At 39.7% G+C, this 25,822-nt stretch overlaps 4 protein-coding genes across 5 annotated transcripts in view; 2 read left to right on the top strand and 2 right to left on the bottom strand.

The window, feature by feature from the left end:
- Nucleotides 1-5,368: 5,368 nt before the first annotated feature.
- On the bottom strand, nt 5,369-13,685 carry cpsf2 (cleavage and polyadenylation specific factor 2). The gene is made up of 15 exons (XM_074685890.1): nt 13,548-13,685; nt 13,019-13,185; nt 12,228-12,387; nt 12,035-12,140; nt 11,818-11,947; nt 11,587-11,702; nt 11,209-11,396; nt 10,731-11,021; nt 10,473-10,573; nt 10,011-10,214; nt 9,707-9,859; nt 9,236-9,458; nt 8,301-8,612; nt 7,605-7,739; nt 5,369-5,800 (listed from the first exon to the last, which is right to left on the bottom strand). Exons 2-15 carry the CDS (start codon nt 13,165-13,167, stop codon nt 5,708-5,710), a joined length of 2,361 nt encoding a protein of 786 aa, XP_074541991.1. The 5' UTR covers nt 13,168-13,185; nt 13,548-13,685; the 3' UTR covers nt 5,369-5,707.
- Nucleotides 13,686-13,892: 207 nt separating this feature from the next.
- ndufb1 (NADH:ubiquinone oxidoreductase subunit B1) lies at nt 13,893-15,998 on the top strand. 2 transcript variants are annotated; one of them, XM_074684559.1, is made up of 3 exons: nt 13,893-13,972; nt 14,607-14,751; nt 15,830-15,998. In XM_074684559.1, the coding sequence occupies exons 2-3, from the start codon at nt 14,612-14,614 to the stop codon at nt 15,864-15,866; spliced, it is 177 nt and encodes a 58-aa protein (XP_074540660.1). In that variant the 5' UTR covers nt 13,893-13,972; nt 14,607-14,611; the 3' UTR covers nt 15,867-15,998. The 2 variants fall into 2 exon arrangements, with proteins under 2 accessions (XP_074540660.1, XP_074540661.1); XM_074684560.1 differs by lacking the exon at nt 13,893-13,972 and adding an exon at nt 14,006-14,172.
- A 62-nt stretch (nt 15,999-16,060) lies between these two features.
- On the bottom strand, nt 16,061-20,783 carry riox1 (ribosomal oxygenase 1). The gene is made up of 15 exons (XM_074684558.1): nt 20,625-20,783; nt 20,260-20,400; nt 20,025-20,170; nt 19,651-19,750; nt 19,139-19,252; nt 18,751-18,857; nt 18,565-18,672; nt 18,166-18,200; nt 17,902-18,080; nt 17,465-17,569; nt 17,245-17,386; nt 17,035-17,155; nt 16,813-16,912; nt 16,641-16,727; nt 16,061-16,293 (listed from the first exon to the last, which is right to left on the bottom strand). The coding sequence occupies exons 1-15, from the start codon at nt 20,706-20,708 to the stop codon at nt 16,234-16,236; spliced, it is 1,629 nt and encodes a 542-aa protein (XP_074540659.1). The 5' UTR covers nt 20,709-20,783; the 3' UTR covers nt 16,061-16,233.
- Nucleotides 20,784-21,280: 497 nt separating this feature from the next.
- The window catches only part of extl3 (exostosin-like glycosyltransferase 3), a 44,477-nt gene continuing 39,935 nt past the window's right edge, over nt 21,281-25,822 (top strand). The window contains exon 1 of the mRNA XM_074685191.1: nt 21,281-21,476. The gene's annotated coding sequence lies outside the window, so the exon portion shown is untranslated. The remainder of the gene's footprint in view (nt 21,477-25,822) is intronic.

Here is a 25,822-nt window from a genome sequence, read left to right as displayed (position 1 = left end):
CAAGTTCTGTCATGGACCAAGATTGGGTGTTGGGTAAGTAAGGATATCAAGCATTGTTGTGCTTAATGTCCTCACTTAAAGCAGGAGCCTTAAAGAGACAGCAGCTAAAGTGAAGCTCATGTCTTGGGAGTTTTAGGACGAATCAGGCGATATATAACAAAATCTAGCACTCTCTTGTTATTCAGCATTACCTGGTTAAGTTGGGAGCTCACTTGAATTGTGAAAGTGTTAAAGCATGCATAATAATTTGGACATCTGCTTGGCCAAGGTCTGCAGGCCGCCACTCCAAGAGCTGGCAACGAAACTAAACTGCACAAAGATAAACAGTCGTAGTGCTGAGTCACTTCTCTGGATTCACACTCCTCAGTCTGGCCTCGACTAGTTTTCACATTGACATCATTCTCTACTGATGATTCAGGCTCATTACACAGCCCCTTGTCATGTCAGGGACTTGTCCTGAGTTTAGGAGAGACGTCTGCAGGGGTAAACACAGAGCGGGCTAATCCTCATCATGTTTCCTGAGCTTGAATTAATCATCGGCAGGGTCCCCTCACAGCTCTCAAGGCAGTGTCAGCCATGTCACATCAGATAAGGCCGGTTACCTCTGATGTGCTGAGCGGAAAGAGCAGGCCAGCCAGGTTGCATTTTGCTGACTGGCTGGAACCACATGTCAGCCTGAATGCAGTTTGCTAAGAGGCTGATACTGCCCTCATCAAAGAGCGTGTTCCCTGATCCTATTGCCTGTGGCGCCTCAAGTTACGGACAACCAAACGGTCAGGTTTGTTTTGCTATGGGAGGAGAAGAATGTCCTGTTTGTACACAAGCCAAGCAAAACAATCTCATGTGATCTGTCCTAAATATCCACTCACATACACATGATCGCTAAGTCATCCACATGTCTCTGCCAGAGAGCCAGCCAGGATCAGTCCCAGACCTGAATGCACCCAACAAAACGCATTGTTCCATCAAACAGGAAAAAATGGCAGCTGCTCCATTGTGGACTGTGGATAATCTGGCGGCCAGTGCCTTCGTGGATTTGTACTCATGAGCAGTCCTGCTTTGAGGCCCGGTGTGGAGAGCAGTTTGCACAAGAGGATCACCTCTGTAATGGTGTGAAGCAGGGCTCTTGGTCAACACAGCCTTTAATTGTGCATCTTTAAGAGTAATGCAAGTAATGTCCCAGATGTAAATCAAAACTAAGATTAAACAAGATTTAGTCATGCACCACCGTAAAGTCTTAACATTTTCACCTTACAGCAATAAGGACAATAAAACTATTCATCTATATCAAAAACATTTTAAAACTATGAATAATAAGTTTGAACAGCATAACCTCTAAAAAGTATATTAAGATAAATCAAAAGTAAGCTCACAGAAAAGAAAACTTGTGTTGTGCAACTACTTTTACAATGAATACAGCAAAATACATTGTTCTGGTGTCACATAGCTATTTGATTTATTAAAGATTAAAATTACTGAATACAATCAAAAATGAAAAAATGCAGATTTTATTCTCTTTCTTTAAGAAAACAAAGAAAAGCCACCTACCGTTGACTCCAAGCGTAACTGTCTGAATTTGTGAAAGGCGAGCTATCAAACAAAACAAAAACAAAACAAAATTTAAGATCCAGTTGATTATACACATAAGGATTCAGACTCAATTTCTGTCAAACGTCATTATTTTGTTTTGGCCAACTATAGAACCAGAGTCAGGAGCTAGCGTAGCATAGCAAATGAAACTGATTCAGAGGCAAACAGCTAACAATAATCCTGTTCTAACCTTAATTGACAAATTTATCATTAACTACTCATTAAGATTTAGGATCATGCACCTTCAGGGTCAGACGACATCCAGAAAACAGTGAGAATCGAGGATAATGTAATTGAAGCAGCTAAACATGGGAGCACAGAGTCTGGGGTAAACAATGTCTAATTAGTTTATTAGGGTTGGCTAGTGCTAGCAGAGCTAGCATAACCAGCCGTCAGCTAATTATATGTTAATCAGGTCGAGGGGTTATATAAATGATATTCAAAGGTTTATTTTACTATAATTTACAACCTTTGTGTCTAATAATGAAAATAGAAACATCTCTGTAGCCTATATTTTTCTTTGGACAGAGGCTATTAGTTTTTCTATGCTGATTCCATGCCTCATGCTAAGCTAGCCAGCGAAGCTAGTAAAATGGGAAGAAATAAGAAAAATAGTCCTGCAACAAATCCAAGTATAATCAAAATAATCTGGGTTAAATTCTTGTGACCAAGTGAGAGATATCTTCCCAGCTGTTTTAAGAAAATGGTTTGTACATTTTTGTGACATGGAGTTAGATAGCGAACTTTTTAAAGACGCGGCTTAGACCCAAAATAAAAGTATTTATTTTCACATAAAGTGCGAAAATTTCTGCATTAGTAGTTACACAATCACCGCTCTGTTCTTTTATTGTGTTAAAGGTAATTAAAACCTAAGTCTTACTGATGCCTTTATAAACATGTTTCTGTTGCAAGCATAGCAGTAGTGTTTTGGTGTTCCTGTAAAATCATATCTGGGACTTAAATTAAAAAAAACCAAACTTTTAATGTAAGAATTATTTACCATCCAAGCGGGTGAGTTTCATCACAGGATTTTTCCATGTCTTTATGCTGCGTTTGCATATCATGAGATTTCATAGACTAGTCTGCTTTTCACATTATTACATTGATGTCACAGGCATTAAGTGGTCTGCTTAGTGAGTAGACCGGGAATTCTAAAGGGATTAAACTCATTTATCCTCCGATCTACACAGATGAATGGAAGCACACCACCAAGATGCTGTGTCTGGAGTGCAGCTCCGTGCCAATGGGAACAGTATGAGAGTCAGAGTGAGGGGTGTGCACCCTGCAGTCAGGTTATGGATTTATGCTTTGACACAAATGGCTCTGACAGATTGGCAGGGGCACTTGTTGAATTGAGAGCAAGTTTCTCTCTGGCCTCTAGGGGGCAGAGCTGCCTCTGTGCCCCAAGGCAACTCAGCCCTGTGCTGTGGGCTTAGCTGCTCGTTACATTAAAACAGGGGCTTCTGTGACAGAGTCAGCATTATGAAAGCTAAGAGGATTAGCTGATGGACATTTCTGGCGTTCGTGGTCAATTATCAAAATGAAAAGCAGTGACTGGGCAGGGCTGGCATGCTCTGTGCCACGGAAGAGATCCTCTCTCCTGCTACTCTTCGTCCTCTTCTCCACTCTCACTCTCTATCCTTCACTCAGCTTGTCTGTTACAGGTTACTGAGGTTCAGGAGGGAGGGGGCATAAATAAAGGCGTCATTCCTGAACTGGAAGGTTTTTAGTGTGTGTCTCTCTGTGAGCTACGGATTAAAAAAGAGCATTTAAATTTTAATGTTTCTAAAGTGCAAAACTGTATGTTATGCAACTGTATAAAAACAGGCCGGCACGTCAGCCAGCCATCCGTGCTCAAGTCTAACTCCTTCAACCATGTGCATGATGATCACCCCCCCACATACACTCCCCTACTTGTGTGAAAATGTGTGCACTCTTATGATTGCTCAGGCTGCCAGTGTAGGAGGAGTCTCCCCCACTATGGTGCACATGTACTGTTGGAGAGTTTGGGATGATGAAGAGGAGTTGTGAAGAGGCAAGGGAAGAAAGGAAGAGGGGGTTGTACCGGTGTATCCATAAAAGTAGCACTCCGCAGCTGTTCGTGTTAGGGATCTACCCCGGGGATTCACACAACACTGAAAACGTAATCAACTGAGTCAATGTGCCACCACGGCTGCAGTCTGCACATCACTCCAGCAGCGACACCTCCACCTCACTTCACCTCCATCCACCACTGCTGGCAACATCCCAGCTTATCACACAACTTTCTAATACACCAGTTAGACCTCACTGGAGCACGGCAGAGGTGAGGTGTAAATCCATGTGTGCCAGAAAAAGATAAGAAAACAAACTGCTCATGCATCACATTTACACATTTTTTTACCCTGTTGCAAACATCCAGCAAGGCAAAACCTTTTTTTTTTTTTTTTTTTTGAAGCTGTTAGAGACGATCGCCTGAAATATAAAATGATTGATGTTAATCCTTGTTTGCCCCATACATATCAGGCTGAATAATATTCAATCACGGTTATCACTTCAGGGATATTGTCATCTCACTGCTGTATGTGTGATGGTCCTGCTGCATGAGCAGACCTTATATGGGAATTTTGAGGCTTGCTACATCCAGCTGAAAATGTCTCCATCTGGTGTTAATGCAGTAACTAGTTGACATGGTACAAGGGAAATATAATTGCAGGGGCAGCAACAGAATGTGGGTTTTGATTGAAATATTTATGTACTGAAATATATTTTGAATAGATGCATGTTTGAATTCGGGTTTTACACAATGCATCAAAATTACATTAAAGAGTACTATTGCAAATTTCCCAGCAATTTACCCATTTTGCACTCTACTATTTAGCCTTAGGGAGAGTCGTCTCCTGCAGCTCTTTAAGCAGATGTCTGTATAAAAAAAAACTACAGTGATGATGCCATCAGGGTTATCTCAGTTCAGGCTTGAGACGTGAACATACGACAGGCTGCAGCAAGCATTACACGCTGAAGTCGTGGGAATTTATAGGGGCAGGGAAGATGTGTTTAATTTGATGATTGTTGCCATCAGAAGTGCATTATGGGGAATGTAGTGTAGAGCTTGACTTCTTTAAGAGCTCAAACTTGGCGTGCTTTGCACTTTTTTCTTTGACTTTGAATTTGTTTGGCTAATATTATGCAATTAAAAAGGTACTTCTCCCTCATGTTTTTGTCAGTTTATCTGTCTTTTTAAGTCCAGATTTCTTGTGTGCAAACCAGCAAAACTATCCCATGAAAGCTTATAACTCCTAAATGTTAAAACTAGGGGTGCTCCGATCACAATTCTCTGGCCATTCACCAATCTTTATAAAGCCTGACCTGTCAACGACGGTTGGGGCAGATACCAATTTTTATTTGTTATTTTTTATAACTGACAGCATATACCTTCAATGTTCCAATCTTATTTTGTTGAAAATCATTCAACACTACCTTTAAAACAATAAAATCTTTATGTTTCAAATAAAAAAATATAATAGAGTGTTCTGAGTTTTAGGTCTCAAAGCAAAAAGCAACAATGGCTGGCTGTCAGACCTTCCCAGGGGTATATAAGATCAGTTTCATATGTAAGGATGGGTCGATCGCCGATCACCCAAAATTAAGGAAATCGGCACCTATCTATTGGCCAGCTGATCAATCAGTGTACGTCTAGTTACAACTCTCAAAAAGTAAAAAGAACAAAAAAAAGGGAGGAAGTTTAGATGTGACCTGTGTAAGAATTGGGGTAAACGATTTCGACGCAACTTTTCTCTGAATCTCAGAGACAAACATTTGACAGTGATTCTTACTTGAAAAAGACTGGTTTAATGTCAGAATCAGAGGGGAAATGCATCATTTAGGAAGTTGCTGTACAGTTGGAGAGCCTCAGGATTGTTTGAACAGTGAGGTCAGTCTTCTGTCTGTCACACTATGCCAGTAAACTAACAATAAAAAAGAACTGGGACAAAACTATAAAAGGGGAAATGTACAAGGTTTTGCAGAGCCACCAATGAGTGTGTTTCACTCCTCTCAGTAAAGTCCTCGTGAGGATTGTCTCTGTATTGCCGTGGTTTGCTCTCTGCAGCATGTCCTCCTCCGCCTGCTGCTGCTGCTATACCACGGCGTACTGCTGATACAGCAGGTCCCGGATCTTATAGTAGTCGTCACACAGGCAGCCTTCCAGGCCAATGCGTCCGGCCTCCGTCTGGACACAGAGTACAAAGATGCAGGGGTCACATGGGTCCACATTTAACACTCATTTATACTTTGTACTGTGTGGTTTCATCTTTAAACACAGAATCCAAAGAGCTGGATTCTGACCTCTAACAAAAACAGAAAAACTCATTTTGTCTGCAGACGGTCACAGATTTAGGATTTAAATGTCTAATGAAGCAATCCACTTTCAAGATTTTAAATAGCACACTCACGCCTTTAAAAGTCCCACTTCTCTTTGATTTCACTTTCTGGGTTGCGCCTATTTTGAGTCCTTGTCAATTATGCATTTAGTTGTTGGTGTCCTGGCTCACTTCTACTCTTTCCTCTAACTTCAGCAGAGTTTGGCCTCACATTTTTCTGATGCGATTCTTCTGGGGTGAGATGTTCTTATGAGCCACAGAGATTTTTTATCCCACTTAGGAAAGCTGTTTGTTTACTCTCCATGTTGAAAGCTTGAGTTTGTGTTAGAGGAACTAGTATATTTCACAATTGGTTATGAATACTTCAACCTCAGAATCAAACCTCTTAAATTTTCCACTTGTAGACAAATTTCAGCCCTTAAACAACCTCACAGTGGCTCATTAACTATTCATAAAAGAGACGCTGCATCTCCAACTCAGACACACGGCATTTTATTTACTTTTTTTGTTGGTTGTTAAGTACAGCTGTGAATACTTAATTAAAAGCAGGTTTTAAGTGGGGAGGACTAAGAGTTACAGCATGTGAATAAAAGACACCAAGGGCCTGTTTCAACTAGCAGTGCTTGTTTTGTGCTGACAGTGTCTATATTCATGAACAGCAGCTCTAAGCTGAACTCTACAAAAATGTGTGAGTTAGTTTCTCATGAACTACAACTACTGTTGATGACAAAGTTGATATCAGAAGCCCAGCCCTTCTTGATTTCAGCTGGTCAGTGGTGGAAATAAAAGACACTCTCAGTGGGTACATGCCCTAATGAAACTTTTGGATCAAAAACAGCAACAACTCTGAGATTTGTTTTTCTACACCCCAGCACTTCACTGTTTTGGAAAGTGAGTAGATCACTCAATTCCAAACTGGAAAGAAACCAACTTTAATGTTTTGAATAAAAACTATTTCTTCAATGATGTATTATCGGTCCTATAACAAAAAAATACCAATCGTCATGCTGTAAAACAGTAACTTAAGCATGATGTTTTTTGTAAAGATAATATCAAAGGCGTCTTTAATAATGACAATCATCTTCTGGTTGATTGCTGATGCCGCTGAAAGAGAGATGTTTATCAGTAAAATCTACAGCATATTCCCTTTGTCTGTGTTTCAGTAAATTTCAGAGTGAGCATAATTCTTTATTAAGTGTAAGGGAGAAGGTTAAGAGCACAATTTCACTATTTCTTATGCTCAGTCAATGAAAACCAAGGGAATAAAATACTCACGTCACTGGAAATGTATTCTGTCTGTACCTTTTACTGCAGTGATAACTCATTCTCTTCAAGTGTTTCTATGGCATTTCAAGGTATAATACTTGGAAGGTACAGACAAGAGATGTTAAAGAAGTATTTATAGTGATACGTTTCTTTACATTGTTGTTTGTCACAATCCTTTAAGCCTACATTTTATTTTGTTAGAACACTGGCTACAAAGACCTTAGCATGGATGAATTTGGGAATCTTTTGATTGTGTGGTTTTGGCAGAAATAAAACAAGCCCGCGCCATATGTCTTCCTTGCTGGCCTCTTTTCCTTTTTATCAGGATTGGCTTTGCAGGGGACTGATAGATATCACGCTCACACAGCCTGTGGGAAGGACACTCACCCTGCGGACGGCCACCATGTTGTTGCACACTAGTACTCCTCCTACGAACTCGGCCTGGATGCCTTCTCTCAGCAGGACCTGCTTGAAGTCAGACAGGCGTGGCTCGTTGATGAACACCGACTGATGGCCTGGAATCTGCAGGGAGGACAGAAGACAGCGCCGGTAAGAGGGCTGTCTTGATTACTTGTATGTCCTTTAGGAGACATCCAAGTTGAAACATGACAAACTGTGGAGTCTTAAGGCATGAAAAGAAAAGTTTTTGTCCTTCTGGTGTCTGACATTAACCGGGCAGAATTATGTGTGTACACAGAGCTGTTCAGTCATTAATCTGCTGCAGGGGAAGCATTTCTCAAAACTGACCTTGAATCTCAATTTAAAGTGTTTTCACTGACATGATTCGTGATTTAGCAACTAGAGTTTAAGCCACTCATGCCCCCTACAACTAACAGTCATTAGCATACACAGTGAACATGCTTCTAAGCAATGTGGGTGAAATCCCTTTACTGATACTTTAACTCATTAAAAAATAACATTTTCCATATTCATGGAGTTTATCCTTCAACATTTAAGGAGAAGAAGAGGTGGTAAGAAATTTCAAAGGACAAGACACTCAAAATCTCGGAGAGATAGGTGGAGGGAACTCAAAAGAATCTGAAATAATGATCTATAATTGGTAGATGGTGTCCTCGAGCTGACCTCATGTGGAGGCAGAGGCTCCAGCGTTGGGATAACGTCACTCTCCTCAGACACCTCCTTCTCGTCCTCCCCAAAAAGGCTCTTCATCGCCCGCTGTGCCGCTGCTGCAGCGCTGTGCTCGATACCCAGATCTGGTGCGGTCTCCATGGCCACTTCACCTTCTTCTGCTTCCTCTTTTGCGCCTTCCTCCAGCATCACGCCCATGTCTACCTTCACCACCCGCATGTCCAGCACTCCGTCGATCCAGGCCAGCTCGGTGTCTTTGGCCTTGCAGAACTGCAGTGAGCTCACAAGCGAGTCTTTCAACCGTACCTTTGGCACCAGAAGAGTAGAAAGGATTAAAACACAGAAAAACTGGTGGGAGGGCTGAATCAGGCCCTTAAGCCATCTAAATTTTTCATGAGCTTTAATCTTAGAGAAGAGCTCAAACTTGGTGCTCTGTTTGAAACAAATTCACGGTTCAAAAGAATAAAAATGATGCTTTCATTTTCAATGCTTAGGAGGTGACGGATAACTAGAGGATCATCAACCTTTAAATGTTTATCTTTATAGTCAGATAAAGTTAAACTGAAAAAACCCAAATATTTAAGTCTTGCATTAAAACATCTCAATTTGTAGTCTCACATTTCCCATAAAGGAAATATCAAAACCTTGCTTCTTCTCCCCTCAAGCCTCTTTGCTCTTTTGAAAAATGTGGCACTTCTAAAACAGTCACTGAAAACAACCTTGAACCGCTGTTAAGAAATAAATCAAACAGCTGTTCAATCCTCAGCTCACTCTCCAAGCATTTGGAAAAAAGAATAATCACCACCTTGAAAAGACAGCTTTATCAGGTCAGTAGTGGAAAACTTTAGATTTCTGAAGCTATGAAACACATAAAAGGGATAAAATGAGAACACATTGATCTCTTCAGCCTGACTTAAGCTACGTCTGACCTGGTAGATGTGTGTTTCACTGGTAGCGTCTATAGTCTCCTGCAGTTTCGGGGTGTACACTTTGATGTCCTTGCTGAAGGCCTTGCAGGACTCAGCCAGGTCCAGACTGGCTTCTGGCGGCCCATGAACGATCACCAGCTGCCTTGGCTTCATCTGATTTATGATCTTCTTGATGGAGTCGCCATCAGAGCGACCTTCGTAGTCTATGTATGATATCCTTGCTCTGTAGACAAATGGAGACAAGAAAGGGAAGAGGTTTTTATCTGCTGATCTGTCAACGACTGAGTTTTGACCAGAGTGGGCAAGATAACTTGGTGGATTTGTTAAATACAGGAGAGGTTTTGTGGAGTAGACATTTACAGGAGGCTGTCAACTCAACCCTGTACCTTTGACCACTTTTGATGGGGAGCGAGAAATATTGGACACATCATCAAAATTGTTGTAGAAAACATATTTTCAAAGGTCACTGACCTGATTTCCAGATTTTCCATGCTGGAGATGCATTTTGTGGGAACAACAGACAGATCCTGATCCATGGGCTCATCACCATTCGTCAACCCAGACTCCAATTTATTCTTCTCCTCCTCTGTTGCCTGCAGTTCAGGCACCAGGAACTCTTCTAGTCTGTAAGGAGAACAATAATGGTCCATTTAAGATGACTGCAAATCCAGATCAGAGCAGTTTCTCTGTATCTTCAAATAACCTGGTGTATATGTGTTTTGTTGGCTCAGTTTCTTCTATTGTTCCGTTTTTTTCCCTTCACAAATTGTAGTACCTGATAATTTCACCGTACTCATCCCATTTGATTCTCTCTTCATGTGTGGGGAACATGGGATAAGACTTTTTGGCTTGTTTGAAGAAACTGCCTTTGCGGCTGCCCTCTGCTTTCATCATCAGGTCGTGATGTTTGGTTTTTGCTGCAGCCGGCTGATCCAGATCATCGTCCATGTCACTCTCATCGCTGGAGTCTACATCCACCCTGGAAGTGCGAGAAATAGAGTTTTCAAGTGTTGTGACTTTTTTTTCCAGTTCATGGATTGTCGTTAAAATTACTTGTTTTTTTGTATGCGACTTAGACCATTGTTTGATCATTCATTGTTTTATGAGCACTTTTTACATGAGCTGCTGTTGAAGTTGTTTACAGATCATGAGAGCACAAGAATCAAATATTTAGTCACTTTAACAGGCATGGTAAAAAAGACACTGAATCACCAAGGCTGATTCTGCTGAGACTTACTCTTTTGCTTGTTCCAGCTTTTTAGCAGCTTCTTTCTTTATCTTATCCTTTTCGAGGTAGTCGTCCAGCTCCTTGCCTTCAAGCTTCACTCTTTTCCTGACCTGCCATGACAATGAGTGAAGAGGTAGATGTTGCAAATGACAGAATGACACTTGGTTGATTCTTTAGGTGGGTTTTTGATGTGAAAAACAGGAGCTTCCCATGGGGTAGGAGGCAAATCTCACTACAGTAAATCAGCAAACCCACAGCTGAACTTACCTCCAGATCCAGCATCTTCTCTCCTGGGTTGTCGATGAGGTAGCGGGCAAGGGTTCCAGGTGTAGTGCGGTAGGTAAGGATGACAGAGTTCTTGGCGTCTTGGCACCACTGGATGAAGAGTTCTCTGGAGAAGCCCGACTCCAGGTCTGGCTGGCTGCAGAGAACCACTTTGGGGCTGGGCACCCTAGCCAGATCTGCCAGACTGTGGCAGAGTGTCAGGTGACGGAACTGGAAAGGGTTGTTTCTCTTGTCTTCAAAACACCTCATGAGCTTATCACTCATCCACTCCACCTACGGGACGACAGTAGATTAACAACAAATCTGGTTAATCACAGTTTAACAGGCAGAATTCGCAGCAGAATCTAAAACCAAGTTAACAAAGTTGTGAGCATTTAAGTGATCCTGTTTCAAAGTTTATCACCAACCAATGACCAAACAGTCATATCAAATGTGAAGAGTAATAATCCATAACCGATACCTGGGACTTGGAGAACTCCACCACATTATAGCTGACATTGTTGAGCAAAGCGAGTGGGTAAACTCCGAGCCCCGCATCTTTTGTCCTCCAGATCTGATCCAGCAGCTGAGCTAGCTCAAGCACACGCCCAGCTGTATCCACGGCAATAAGGACATTACCGTCACCGCGCAGGGTCTCCATTACATTGGCTGTGAGTTAAAGATTTAAGAACACCCATTAAAACAAACAACTTCTTTTTTCCATCAAAGTGAGTTTCACATGTTGAGGTTATATAATTAAGAGCAAGGGCTGAGAGATTAATAATCTATAAATGATGAATAACTCTGTAAGTGTAGCTGGATTAGGAGGACTTGATAAAGTCTTGTGAAAATGACTTACTCAGCAGCATCTCATCTCTTTGTTTGCGGCGTGGCTGTACATACGTTGCATTGAAGGAGTCTGTGATAAGTAATGAAGGGCGACTAATGCTCTCTAGTGTGCAACCGTTGAGGTGGCTGGAATAGAGAAACAGGAAAATAAGGCCACAGACATAAAGACAAAGTAAAAGCTAAGCACAACTTTAACAAAAAAGAAATGTTCTACTTGATATGAATGTTTCTTTCTGCTCACATCTCTCTCTTGTGGTTGAAGTCTACAGCATACACAATCTCCTCCTCCCCATCCTTAACAATTTTCCAAATAGTGCCTCCAATCATATGACCAGCTGGAAGTGGCATTATGGAAAGACCATGCCCTTTCCCTGTTGAGGAGAAAAAAAGATTTAAACACTTTGATGCCTGTGAAAACATAACTGTGGATTACTCCTAAGGGTCTGCAACTAACTCACCTTTCAGATTGACAATCTGAGAGTACTTTAGCTGCTGGATTTTATCAAAAGCACTGTCCACATCGTCAAGGGTGAAGAGTGTGAAATCTTCACTGTTGTTTCGAGACTAAATGAAGAAAAGGATGTGATTTTTAAAGAACAGGGGGTCATTCAAAAAAAAAAAAAAACATAACACATGCAACTCATTTCTCACCTGATATAGATCATACATGAACATCTGACCCATCTTGTAGACAGGGATTGTTGCATAGATAGTACAGTTTAGACCAAGTTTCCCCACAGCATATGGCAAGGCTCCCAGGTGTATGGGATCGGGGTGAGAGAGGAGTACAGCATCGACCTGATGGACATATCTGCGGGAGGAATGGATATCACACTTTTAATTTACAAAAGCTCAAGCACAGCGCTGCTGCAGGAGTCTTAACATGTTAAAAGAAAATGGATCACATCACCCCTCCATAAATTGCAGGTTCAATTTTACTTTGTGTTCCAGCTCAACTACTGACGTCCTCAATTGTCCCCTTCAGAAGCACATGTCTGAGAGCTTTTTGGTTTTACTCCCCTAAACTCTGGAACTTTCTGCCTCTGTTTATCAGGCCAGCTCGCTAGGTGTTTTTAAGAGCAAACTGAAGACCTACCTCCATCTGAAATAATTTCTATCTATCTATCTATCTATCTATCTATCTATCTATCTATCTATCTATCTCTACCTCTTGGCATCAATTATTCTTATGCAATCCATGTTAGTTTTTTAATTTTTACTCACTTTATTTGGCTGATTTTATGGAATTCATTAGATCATACTGGTTTTAATCTGCTGATTATATTTTTACTGTAATTTTAGGACTCTCCTCACACTTTGCAGTTTTCTCCTGTCTTAGTTCATTTGCAACACTTCACTTTGTGATGCATGTGCTATATAAATAAGTATGAACTGATTTTGAGTTACAGCCGATGTGATGAGAACATTATTAGAGTATTCACCGTTTCATAGCATCGATGATGTCCACTGAGAAGTTCTCGTCCCAGCCACAGTCCAGGAGGAAACGGAATTCATCCACCTGTAGAAGGTAACAGAGCGCCGACTCCTCGTGAACCCCCGACACGGCTGTCAGCTTTATAATGGACGTCATGGTTCTTTAGTTGTCACACTGAAATAAAACCAAGATTTGTATCAGGAATTGCTTTCCTCGCATAATAAACAAATAAAAATCACCATGGTTGGCTAATGTTGCACTCTAGCTTCGGCTAAAATACAACACAAAATCAACAACACTTGATGCGAAGGAAAATTGAACAACTTCGTCAAATGCTAAAACTGCACGAGTCCTGACTATGGGGCTGAGTTTTCGAGCAGAAAGTGAATTAAAAGCAAATAAGTTGGTTGCTAGCTAAGGCAGCTTCGCATGGTCTAAAACGAATTACCCGGCAGTCTTTGTATTTAGCATACAAGCTATATGCACTCAGCGTGTGATTACAAATGAAATTTTCCAAACAGGACTATGCAACATACCATTAATTACGATATAATAATTTCCCTCTCGTTGGAAACAGAAACACTTAACGTGAATGTTCTGTTAATCCAACATTATGACATTTTGTTTGGCGCTTCTAAACACAGATGCACACAGGACATGTTACCCACTGCGTCATGTGTCAAAGAGCACGGAGTGTACCAAGTCTAGGGGTGATAAACTAGAGAATTTTATTACAAAACGCTCTATTGACATCATATCTGAATCATTAGAGCCAAGTTCCCCTAATAATAATAATTTTATTTGTATTGGGTGCTCAAAAAAGAAAAAACACGTAATAAAAACATTAGGTAATATAACTGTTTATAACTGTAATACACCGCCCTGATGTGGGAATGGTAGGGTCCAATGTCCTCTGCCTGCTTAGTGAAGATCTGAAGGCCACGGGCTGAGTATACACAAGGTGATATATCTAATATTCCGATATTGTGCATTTCTCTTGTTTATGTCAGTGCTCATAAATATGTCAAGTGTTATAAATTAAATTAACGTTTATTTGAGAAAGAAATTTGCATCGACAAAATAACTAAGATGTATCATCGATGCGAGCCAGCTAACTGTTTAGCTAGCTAGGACGTGCAGGTTGTGGTTCAATCACTACAGGTTCGTGTTTAATATCAGAATATGATGCATTGCTGTTTTTTAAGATATGAAATCAATAAGGTTGGGAATTGTTCCGTATCAGCAATGAAATTACGGAGATGTTTACCCCAGGAAACGTAACAGTGAAACGTAAAGAGTTCTCTACTCCTGTATTACTTTTGGTAAGCATACTCTACAGATGCACTGAGACAAACTGATCAAAGGAAGAACTAAATCACGTAGTTCTTAAAAGCAGGTAGAAGTGCGATCCTATTGAGATGAGCTGAAAAAGATTCAAACGATTTGTCTAACCTGTAGTGTGAATTTTTTTGCCTTTACAGTATCACAAACAACTCGTTTGATTCTGTATATTTTGAAAGCATCGTTTTGTTTTTCTTTTATCACTGTAAACGTCAATCTAAAACACGGTACGTGTTTATTGTGTTTCTTTGCAGGAACCATGGTGAACTTCGCGGTATTCGCCCGGACTCATTGGGTGAACTTACTGGTACCCGCTGGCTTTTTGTTTGGAATGTACCTGGACAGACTACAGGAACAGGAGCTAACATTTTTCAGGAATAAAAGCGCTTTGTACAGCAGGTAGGTACCAAATTGCAAACCTACTTAAGCAGTAAAAAAAAAAAACAGTTCCATTGAAATTTAATACAGTGCTGTGTATTCATTTTTAAATCAGGAGATGTGGCGTGAGGGGTAGAAAAGATGAAAGATGTGACCTCCACATAATGTCAAAACACATTTTCTGATGGTAATAGTTTAAGAATAACCAATAGGACACCAATAGTATGTGAAGAAATTGATCTAAAAAACACTTGAATGAGGTTAGTGAATATTTTGTGTTGTCATTGATGATATAGACAGTCCCTACATCAAGCCACAGCCTGCTGTAAATAGAGTTCACTATGAAATGTCCAGTTTGCAGGACGGCTTGTTCTGATAAAGATAAGGTTGTTGCTCACATTTTACCAGTCAGACCACAGTCATGTGGCTGATGTACACTATGTTACCTTTCACTTTTTTATAACCCAGCAACAGATGCTTTCAAGCCAGGTTTACAGGAACTGGAGTAAATGTAATTGTTTACTTCCACCCTTGTTGGTATTATGTTGAGGTACTGTGTTAGTGAAAACCATAAACGTCAAACTTGAGACAAAACGACTTCATGATTTGTGTTTTTCTGGCAAACTAACATTTCACAAAGCCTGTGTGCTTTTTATTGAACAAGAAACAAAATACCGTAACTAGCAATGAACTTTTTTCCTTTGGCTCTAAAATTAACTTAACATTTCAATAAAGGTTTTGGCTACTATTTTCCAAAAGAAATAAATGATTTCAATGCTTTTTTGAAGATATGAAGCCAGATGATGGTGCAAAATGAAAACAACAGGGACACTGAGTTTTTCAGCAGTTCAGTTTTCTGGTACTTAAATTCGGCAAACCTAAACATCTATGAGTTGTTACCTGTTTCAGTTTGAAACAAAATACAGATTCCAGCCTCATATGTTTAACGTGCTGTCTGAAGTTAAAACAAAAATCATGGGACTGTGGAAAAGTGTGTAAATAGTTATCTGTTGAATTAAAAAATGTTCCTAATATGAGACAACCCCTGCTCATTGAAATCTATAAGCTAATGAAACCCTCTGACTTTTGCTCTCTTTAGGGAATTGAAGCCTGATGAGACGGTGACCTGGAAGTAGGCCGTCCCAACCTGGAGTGCAGCCCGTATGACTGATGGGTGGACGTCAAACCTATATATTTAGAAATACTTCTGTATTTCTGTTTATGAGTTGTATCAACCAGTAATAAACATGTTTGTCATCAAAGTCATTTGAAAATTAAGTGGTTGTCTTTGCACAGTGCATGATGACATAATTTCATTTTTGCAAAAGCTGGTTTATTTGTTTCTTTTCAAAGCGAGCTCAAATGAGTTTCTCAGAGTGAAAATTTCAGTCAAGCTAAAGAAGTCTACCTGGGACAAGAAGTGTTTTGCATCCAAGAGCTTATTTGTAAAAAAGAAATTTGAATCTGTTCATGCAGTCAGCATGACTGAAAAGTTTGTAGCCTCTACAGGGGTTCTGCGGTGTGGATAACTCCTCTCTCAAAAAGCAGCTCAACCAAGGGAATCTGGAGAAGGAAAAAAAGACACTCATGTTAATCAGACTGGATATCTGTAACACAACATTTGTTTTAATAAGTCTACAGAGAGTAGGGGAACCTTTCTGTGCCGGAAAGCTTGCACACTTTTTTCAAAGATACCATTTTCACTTTCCAAGTATAACTGACAATCATTAACGGTATGTAAATGTAGATGGCACAACTCTCAATAGGAGCTCTGAACGTTATGGCTTTACCATGGGGAGCTGTAGAACCATCCACTTTTAATACAGATCTGTACACAAAACAAGACAAACAATGCCTTCTTGTGCAGTTTTATTACATCTCTGCAAAAAAAATACAAATGCAGAACATACCCTGTCCTCTGCTGACTCACAGGGCAAACTTCCTACTGCCACAAATTTGGGATATGACTGGATCAGAAACTCAACGGCATCTGTGTGCTAAAAGAACAAAAGGCAGTTAATACTGGTGACGACCTTCAGAAAATGACTGTTCATCACACATAAAAAAAAACAGTCTGTATACCTCTGTTTGTATTCCAAAGCTCTTGGGCTCCTCTTTGTGGTAAACTCTGGAGTTGTCAGTTGTGTAGTAAAGATGTACAGCTTCTCCATCGCTACATAACCTGGGGAAATAGAAAGCCTACTGTATCACCTCATAAATCAATAGTTTAATATTTCTGTGTCACAGACCACACCACATTTTAAAAAGTCAAGGAGCTTAATTCTGCACATATCGATGCATTACCTGGCACATCCAGCACGGAGAAGTCTAACTTGGGTCTGTGTTGTGATTTGGGCACCTGCATCCTTGACCTGCCCTTGCTCCCACCTTGCAGGTGCTCCCTGAACACTGCTGGCCAATTCCTCTGTGGGAGATTCAATAAAATATTTACAATGAAAAGCATGAAATTCAGGAGTATCACTTTCTCCTTAATAGATTAGAACTATCACATACCCGGACTAAGCATAGGAGGAAGGCAGTCATGCAGGAAGTCTCTAGCTTTCTGATCCACAGCAGCATCAACTGGGGCGTAATTTGTTAGCTTCTTCATTAGACTTTCAACTCTGGAGAAAAACTGTGTCCTACGTGGGTCATCCTAAAAACACAGAGGAAATTTCAGCAAAAGCCAAGGATGGTAACAATGATAACTGGTGTGTAATGACTGGTGTGTTACCTTGTCAGAGTTCTGGACACCCATGTATGTCAGGTAGTCAAGGGGTAAGCCCTGTCTGAACTCCACATCCTCCTCCATCGCAACTTCTAATGCTGCAGGGACCAACTGCAGGGAAGACAGTTTAAAAGTTTACAGACTTTTACTTGAAGCTCTTAAGTTTTTGTTTAGAGCTTCTACTTTTATTTGTAGTTATAACAGAATTTGTTTCCAAGTCCCTTTTCAGCTGAGGAAATGACCATCCAGTGGTACTTGTGGTTTGCAACTTTGTTTTCAATGGAGATATTAACTGGGTAATTGTTTCATAATCTTTACATTCAGATCTGGAAATGTGCAGTAAAACCTTTCAATAAGCTTGACCATATATTAAGAAAAACTTTGCTTATGAACTTTAACTGTTTTTGAACCATGTAAATTTCTGATAAGACCACAATCATCACCTTCTGCAGCAGATCCCCCCAGCTGTTCTTCTGGTAGGAGGAGATGGTGATGTGAAGAGAATGGGCGTCTGGGAGGCAGTCGCCCTGGTGAATGAACCCTCGTGGGAAATAGAGGAGATCTCCTGCCTCGAGCACAACTTCCAGGATTGGTTTCCCAATGTCTGCCTGATCAAAATTTGCTGGAGAAGAAAAAAAAAGGCAAAATTATCCATTTAGCTGAATGGCTACACAAAAAAAGACCAAAACAAATAAATAACAACTTACGACTTGAAAGTACAGGTAAGACCTCATCCTCTGTTCTGTGGGAAAACATCAGAAAACTAAGTTAACAGCGGGTTTCTTGGTATAAATGTCCCAACAACTAACTTTTTTGAAACTACATTTGTACTAAAAAGCAATGATTAGTGTGTCATTTGATATGGATGGCAAAATGAGGTAGCCTCTTTAACCTGAAACCCCTTAATACCTGGTCAGGAAAAAACATACAACCTCAAAAGTCATACTGAGAAGTTGATGGAACACTATGTTCCTGGACTTCTTTTTAAACAGTCGCTAGCTCAGGTGATAACAGCAAAACATAACCCATTTAACTGTTTTTCCATAATGTTTATGTCCCAAAAACAACTTGGCATGAATTCAGTGTGCTGCCTCATAACATCTCACCTTGGGTTGTACACTCTCCAATGTTTCTTCCCTTCTAGCTGCACCACAAACGCCTCAATGTCGTCATAATGTGGAGCAAAGCCTTGTGTCCCAGGTGGAGTCAGATATCTAGACAAGATGAGACATATACTGTATGAAATGATGGTTTGACAGAGAATATGAGATGATGACAGAACAGTTACTCACACATTGGCTCCTGCCATGCTGCCAAACTGCTCCTGAAGGATGGAGAGCACGTTCCACACAGTGGAGGAGAAAGCCTGGGGGTTCAGCATGCGGAGGGAGCAGCCACTCTGGGAAACAGAGATACAAAGATGAAGATAGTTACTAATCAGCAATGAGTGGATACGCTGTACTTAACACAAAATGCCTTCATACTCGTAACGCAAGCACCTTCTTCTAACTGCTTTTTAATGATAGTGGTGCTGAAAGTCTTAAAGTGAGAAGAAACCTAAATGACTATCACAGAAAAAGCTGGTTCAGCTAATGTGAACAAAGGGTCCATTTGCAAGAGATGTTAAAGATATTAAAACAGTGCAGAATCTGCAGATATAAAGTATACACAAATCTGTACCTCATAAAAGTCCCACACAGTGAACGGCAGAGCTCTTCCTGGTGGATTGTGCGTCTCTCTTTTGCCATTTTTATAGCTTGTCACATCAAGATTCACTCCATATTGAACATCATCCTGAAATTAGACAAAAGCTGACTGTTACATGAAACATAATCATACTGCAACTATCAAACAACATGCAACAGAACAAATCTTGAACAAAGCTTTCAGGTATAAAACAAGACCATATTTTAGATAAAATCCATACCATAGTATTCATTAAAAAAAGGGTTTTTAAGTTACATTAAGTGTTCTCCTCTACATGTAGACTTCATATCAGTATTCTTGATTATGAGAGGACACTTGTTCAGAACATGGAGTCCTCATTTGAAAAATGAAGTTCAAAAAATTGAACTCTTATTTGAGACATACATTGTTAATGATTTTGAAATATATGTCTGAGTGAGGAAAATAAAATGGCTTTTTTTTAAGATGAATGTAGTGTCTTTCTGTGTATTCAGTCATATCTTTACCTTTCTTAATATACGATCGAACTCTGCCGTGGAAAATAGTCCCTTGTAGTAATGTGGATTCTTTCGTTGAACAAGAATGGGCTTCTTTTCCCATGTATCCCTTGAAAAAACAGGTTAAGATTAGCTGGTATTGGAAAAAAAAACATCCAATTTATGTATAATCCATGAGTTTGGTACAGCCCACATACTTTCTTTTTCTTCTTTTTTTTAATATTTAGACTACTATTTTAACGGAAATAGAACAATATCTGAAGTACATGTCACAATTATACCCTTACAGAATGACACAACTTGCTTCTAAAATGTGCCCAAACATACCATAATAACGCTATCAATATTATCACCAGTGCATTATGAAAAACATAAATCCGTACTTAAAGAAGGACTTTGCAGGGATGGGGCTGATGAGCCACTGGAACAGCTTGCTAGCTCTCTCCCTGCTGTTATTGACTTTCAACAGGTCAGCCAGCAAATCATCCAGATCCTCACCAATCCCATTTACACCCTCCTCATCCTGCAACTGAAGCAAAAATAAACAAACAAATAAATAAACAACAGCATGAAGCTTATTGATGATGATCTTGTGTCTTTGCATTTTGTTCCCCTTACCTCTGTCATTTCCTCAAAGCTCTCCTCCCTTTGAGCTGCTTTCTGGGGCTTCTTTCGCATTTTCTTCCCTTCAGGCTTTGGATGGGGTTTGTTGATCTTACTGATGCCATTCTCCTTCTTCTTTTTCTTTTTTTCTGACACCTACAACATAATGCAGGTAAAACTTAAGACTGGACACACAACCAATATAAGTTATACATAAAAAATTAAACAATTAATTAATAACGATGAAACTAAAAAGCAATCTAAAGGTTGTGATGACATGAGCACTGTTCCTACACATGTAACTGTAACATAGACGCCTCTATAACACAAAGCAACAAACGTCAAAGCAGCATTTATGACGTTAACTTATTGCCTTTTACCTGCAGGGAAGGCTTCTTGGGAGGGGGCTCGCTGGATGAAATACTTTTATACAAAGCAAAGGCTGACATGTGTTTTCTCTCCATTTTCCAGTCTCACGTTATCACGCTGCGACTGCTCGAGCTTCTTCCTCGAAGGTCTTTTTGCGTCTAATGGACTCGCTACCGCCATCCAAAGAGCCGTTGGAGAAGTTGAAATAAAGATAAATTATGAAACAAAATTGTAATAGAATAACATAAAATGTGCACATTAAATTGATACAGCAGCCTTCATATGCCTACATCAAAGACATGTTGAGAGTTATCTCGCAGCCTTATGAACCGTTTTTTTTTTTTTTCATTTTCCAGTCCTGAGTGCTTCTTTCTGCTACATGTTTAGCTTGTCGTCCCTCCGATTCCATGTCATGCTTTCACCTATCAAAGCAATTTGTAAAAAAAAAAAAAAAAAAAAAAAAATTAAAAAATATAAAAATATTTTTTGGATAAATAATTTAATAAACCTGTGCCAAATCTTTCAATACTTCATTATGCGTCACTAAGCAACACCAGGACTGACAACGACCACAAGGTGGCGTAGTTTACTTGATAATTTGTGTGGTTTCAATGGCACAGTTAATCAACACCGTTTCCCACAGTGCTTTGCGGCGCGCTGTCGGTGCTGTTTGTCCATCCGTCGCTCCAACAATGCAGCTTTTAATGGTGCTGTGAGCTGTGCGAACTGAAAACGCAGCAGCATCGCAAGCTTGTCCGGAGACTGTTCGGAGCAAAGTCTTCACCACGAGACTTTTACGTTTTGACAAACCTACCGGAAGGCTGTGGCTCGTTTTGTTGGCCACACTGGACTCCTGTGCTGGGGTGAGTAGCTCATGAAGCTAACATTACTGAGGCGCTGTGTTGAGGAGCATTTTGTTGTGACCACTGCTGCTGGCTAGCAGGCTAGCTAATTGGCCAGATGAGACATATTGCCCCTTGTGTGTGTGTTCCCCCTGCAGTCCTTCTTTATTACAATATCCCTGAGCGCTCTTACATTGATCATCATGCGCCATTTGTAAAGATTTAGTAACAGTAAAGTAGTACAGTCAAATCGTTCGTTGTCAACATTAAGACTTAGTTGAGTTGTCCCTGTGGACGCTGTTAGTCGTGAGTATGTTTTGCTTTGATCTCTACTGAGGCACACGTCAGCCGAGCCGGTGTTACTTTGCCGCGATGTTACTTCAATTTGGGTATGACCTCCAGAGCTTGTCTGAATCGTGTTGTGTTTGGAGCACATTAAAAAAAATAGATTCACCTATTATCGTTGTCAAACCCATAACAGTGTTACAACGTGCTGCTTTTGTCGTGTGAGCAAATGTCAACCTGAGATCAAATAAAAAAGATCAGGCAATTTATTACCAACTAGCATTAAACATTGGTACAATTATAAATGCTATCGTTTAGAAAAAAAAAAAACGTCATTAGATTTTCCCGCTTAATATATTAACAGTTTTTTTGTGACTGTTATTGTTCCAGACTACCTCTGGAAATGTAACTTCTGTTGTCTGTTTAGCATAACGTTAAAAACATTTGGCTCTGTCAAATAATAAACACACCTTTGCCACAGAGCAAGATTGAGTTACTTCTAATCTCTATAATACAGTAAAATGCAACAAGAACAAGCTACTGCTTGTTTTTATGTCTTTTTAAATAAACATGTCCAATAAATGCAATATTAATTACATCGGCTCATCTTTGTAGTTCACTGTGTTGTACAATGCAGTTCAACAGCACCATAAACTACAGCCCCCTTAAGGACTAGAAAATTGAATCAATACTTGGCTTCAACACTTTACATTTTATTACAAACAACCAATACGATGGTCTGTGTATTATGGAGCTGTTTTATTAATAATGCATTCATTGCTTGTAGCTAGTTTTGCCTTTGAACTGTGCCCAATCAACCAATGACTGGTGTGACAAAAGCCCTCTTTGAAGTTTGGGAACAGTAGCAGCTTTTAAGTACAACTTTGGCATGTTTGAAGGAACAATGAGGTTACTAGAAGAGGCATTACTCTGACAAAATGTTTCAGTAACCAGTAAATCCCTTTCTCTCTGATTTCTAAGCTCATACTTGAGCACTTAATAGCAGCCCTACCAGACCTGTCGTCAAAAGCTTTGTGGTCAGTTTGTGTGTGGCTGTATGGAATTGAGGAGTATGCCTGTGTGTGTGTTTCACTTGGTCCCATCATTTAATACAGGTAATCTGGCAAGTTTTGATACTAGAGGATAAACTTTAAAAACATTTAATAGTATTTCATTATTTATGGCTGATGAATTTCAAGGTCATTTTATTCAAGGTTTGATTGAGTTGGGGCCTGTGTCCACCATGCCATTTAATTTATGTTGACAGGGCCTGTTTTCTATGTAAAGCTAATTATGTTCAGCAGTTTTAGCAATCACGTGCCTAAAAGCAAAAAAGTTCTTGGCAATAGGTGGACTTTAGTAACATCAAACACCAAATGTCCAATCAAAATTAAAAAGAGGTAGGACTTCTGATATGAACTTTGTCAGCATTAGTGGCAGAGAAGAGACCAATCAGCCTTGCTATTTTGAGGTTACAACTTCCTAGTCGTAAGCTGCAGTTATCACCAAGAAACTATACATCTGCATGTTTTGTTTGTTGTAAGATGTTCTTGAATAAAAGTGGATGTGAGACATTCATAGAGAGCACTAAAAAAACTGGGACTGTGGCCATGGGTGCTGCTTGCACCAAAAATGTAGTTAGTGAAACCAGGCCCTTACTATCAGACAGAGGTGTATATGTTGTGAAGTTTTTATCCGCAGATTGTTCCTAATCATTGGTTGCAAGTGGATTTGATTAGTGTTTTTATGTCGAATACTTTCTTGTCCTCTGGTATTATGTTTTATACTGATACAAAACAAAGCAGCGTTGTATTAAAATGATTCTAAGCAGTGAATTAATCAAAGGCCTTTTGCAGCTATTATTCATTATAAACTCTTTCACAATATTCCAAATGATTTCAGCCATGACAAATGAGCAACAAATATTTTTGAATTCAATCAAGCAGCTATTCCTGTAATAGCAATATTGAATCACAGCATGTATTAATAAGAACTGTATGAGGCTTTATGTATCTCGCTGTGGACAAAGGTATTGATCTTTTTCTCACAGAGGCATGATTGCAACGCTGTCTGTGAATGATTTTTTTTTCCTCCTGTGGTCACACAGTAATGAGCGAACGCCACGATGCAGAATAATGGCAATATCAGCATTTCATTCTGTGTCAAGGTGCTTGTAGGTGTGCTGCCCTCATTAAACAGCCTGACACCTGCCTGCTGCTGCAATTTCTTGAATCTTCATGTGTGCAGGGACCATTCCTGTGCTGATGCTCAGTGGTGTTTGGCCTTATATAACGGCTGATAATTGGATGGGCAGTTTTCCTGCTAATTTAATTTCAACTTTGAGACTTAGTTTTAAAAGTTCTACTTTTGTATAAAACTAAACATTTCTGCACTTTTGTAGAAACTGCACAGCCTTTGAGTCAGTCAAAGTGCTTTACATAACAGCTATCTCACATACACTTGCAAAGATTTCTATTTCGCCTTTAGAGCCACTTCACTGTTTAGCACCTCTTATTAAGTCCCCACTTGAACGTGCACATTGATAAAGAAAGAGGTTGAACAAATCTTCTGATTGGAGGACAAGTCACTATATTCCCAAGGTAAATCCAAATCTCGCAAAAGTAGCATAAGACAGTAAACAAACTTTTTTGGGGTACAAAAAAAACCAAAGTACCAAGGTAAAAACAAAATATAGAAGAATAAACTGAGTCCCTGTATGGTGGATGCAATGTTTTTTCTATAGATAGACACATTTTTTTATTTGCACACACTAATCCCTACATGTCCAAACAGGCACTATTCAGCCATGCATGAGCAATGCAACGGCAGCTAAAGAAAAAAGAAAACAACATTGAAGATTACAGAATATTAGATTAAACATACTTTTCTGAGCCCAAATCAAAATTTCCTGGCAAATAGTGCATAAAGAAATAAGTTGAAAAGTGTAACTTTATGTACCAGAAAAATAAATGAATAAAATCAATCAATAATAATAAAAAAAAGAAAAACAAATCTGGCAACAATCAATACAGATCAAGCAAAGCATGGAGATAAACAAATGAGAAGAAAATAATTCACAATCATGAAAAACTGAAACAGTGAGAAAACTTAGCTCCCACAGTTGGTGGTGGGGACCAAAAATGAGCTAAAAGAGCTTAAGATTTGTGGGAATTTCTGCAGAAAATGGTTGTATTATTCTGACGTGCTTGCACCAAGAAGTCAGTATTTACAGGCATAAATAAAATAAGGCAAGATTCAGTATTACTAGTTAGACGCAGTATCTATACGTCTAATATTGTCTCTTTTACATGTCCCCTCCTGAACATTTTTAAAAACTCCCAGTAGCTCTTCCCCATAGTTGCTCTGAAGTTACTCGTTCACACATGTCCCTCACAGTGTGCATGTTGAACAGGGAGGGGGTCTAGTCAGGAGAAGTAGTAATAAGTCTTGTAGGCAGGATGTGACATCAGAAGCATGTTGTGAAAGCCACAGCACTGCATATTGTTTGTAACGTGGTGATGAATTAAGCAGCAGAGACCTTTACTGTGATGACAGTTTTAACATATATGTCAATAGCATGTGTTAATAGATGTGCAAACATCTTTGCTTTCCTTGTTTTGAAAACAGTTCTCTTACATCTGTAGAAGTTTCCATTCATCCTGTTGGATCTGCGTGTTCACTCATATTTTCCCAAATATTTGCCCTCAGAAATTTTACCAGTGTGCCGGCAGGATATTGTCAGGACGACAATTTCAGCTTTTTGTGTTCACACTTGAAGCTTCTCCCCAAAAATCAGGAATATTTTGGAAGTTTTGTTGGATTTGTGAATTCAGTGGATTTGCATGTGTTGTACGCTTTTGTTTGGAAAAAAGGCGTGACAAGTGACGTACTAGATTACTCATCAAGAGCGTCATCCTGATGTAATAGACTTGCTTTCACAGCAAGCGAACTGTAATGTAACTGATAAAGATATTGATTGTATTCTCTAGTGGAATCGTCTCATTGACCACAGCAGTGATCCACCAAGCAGAATACCAATGCACTGGCACTGTGACAACATTTTCCATACTGACATGCCAACA

Source organism: Halichoeres trimaculatus, unplaced genomic scaffold (genome assembly GCF_033239565.1).
Source record: "Halichoeres trimaculatus isolate MK-OKI-2021-1 unplaced genomic scaffold, fHalTri1.1 fHalTri1_scaffold_13, whole genome shotgun sequence".
Lineage (NCBI taxonomy): Eukaryota > Metazoa > Chordata > Actinopteri > Labriformes > Labridae > Halichoeres > Halichoeres trimaculatus.
This window is presented reverse-complemented; position numbering and strand designations above follow the sequence as displayed.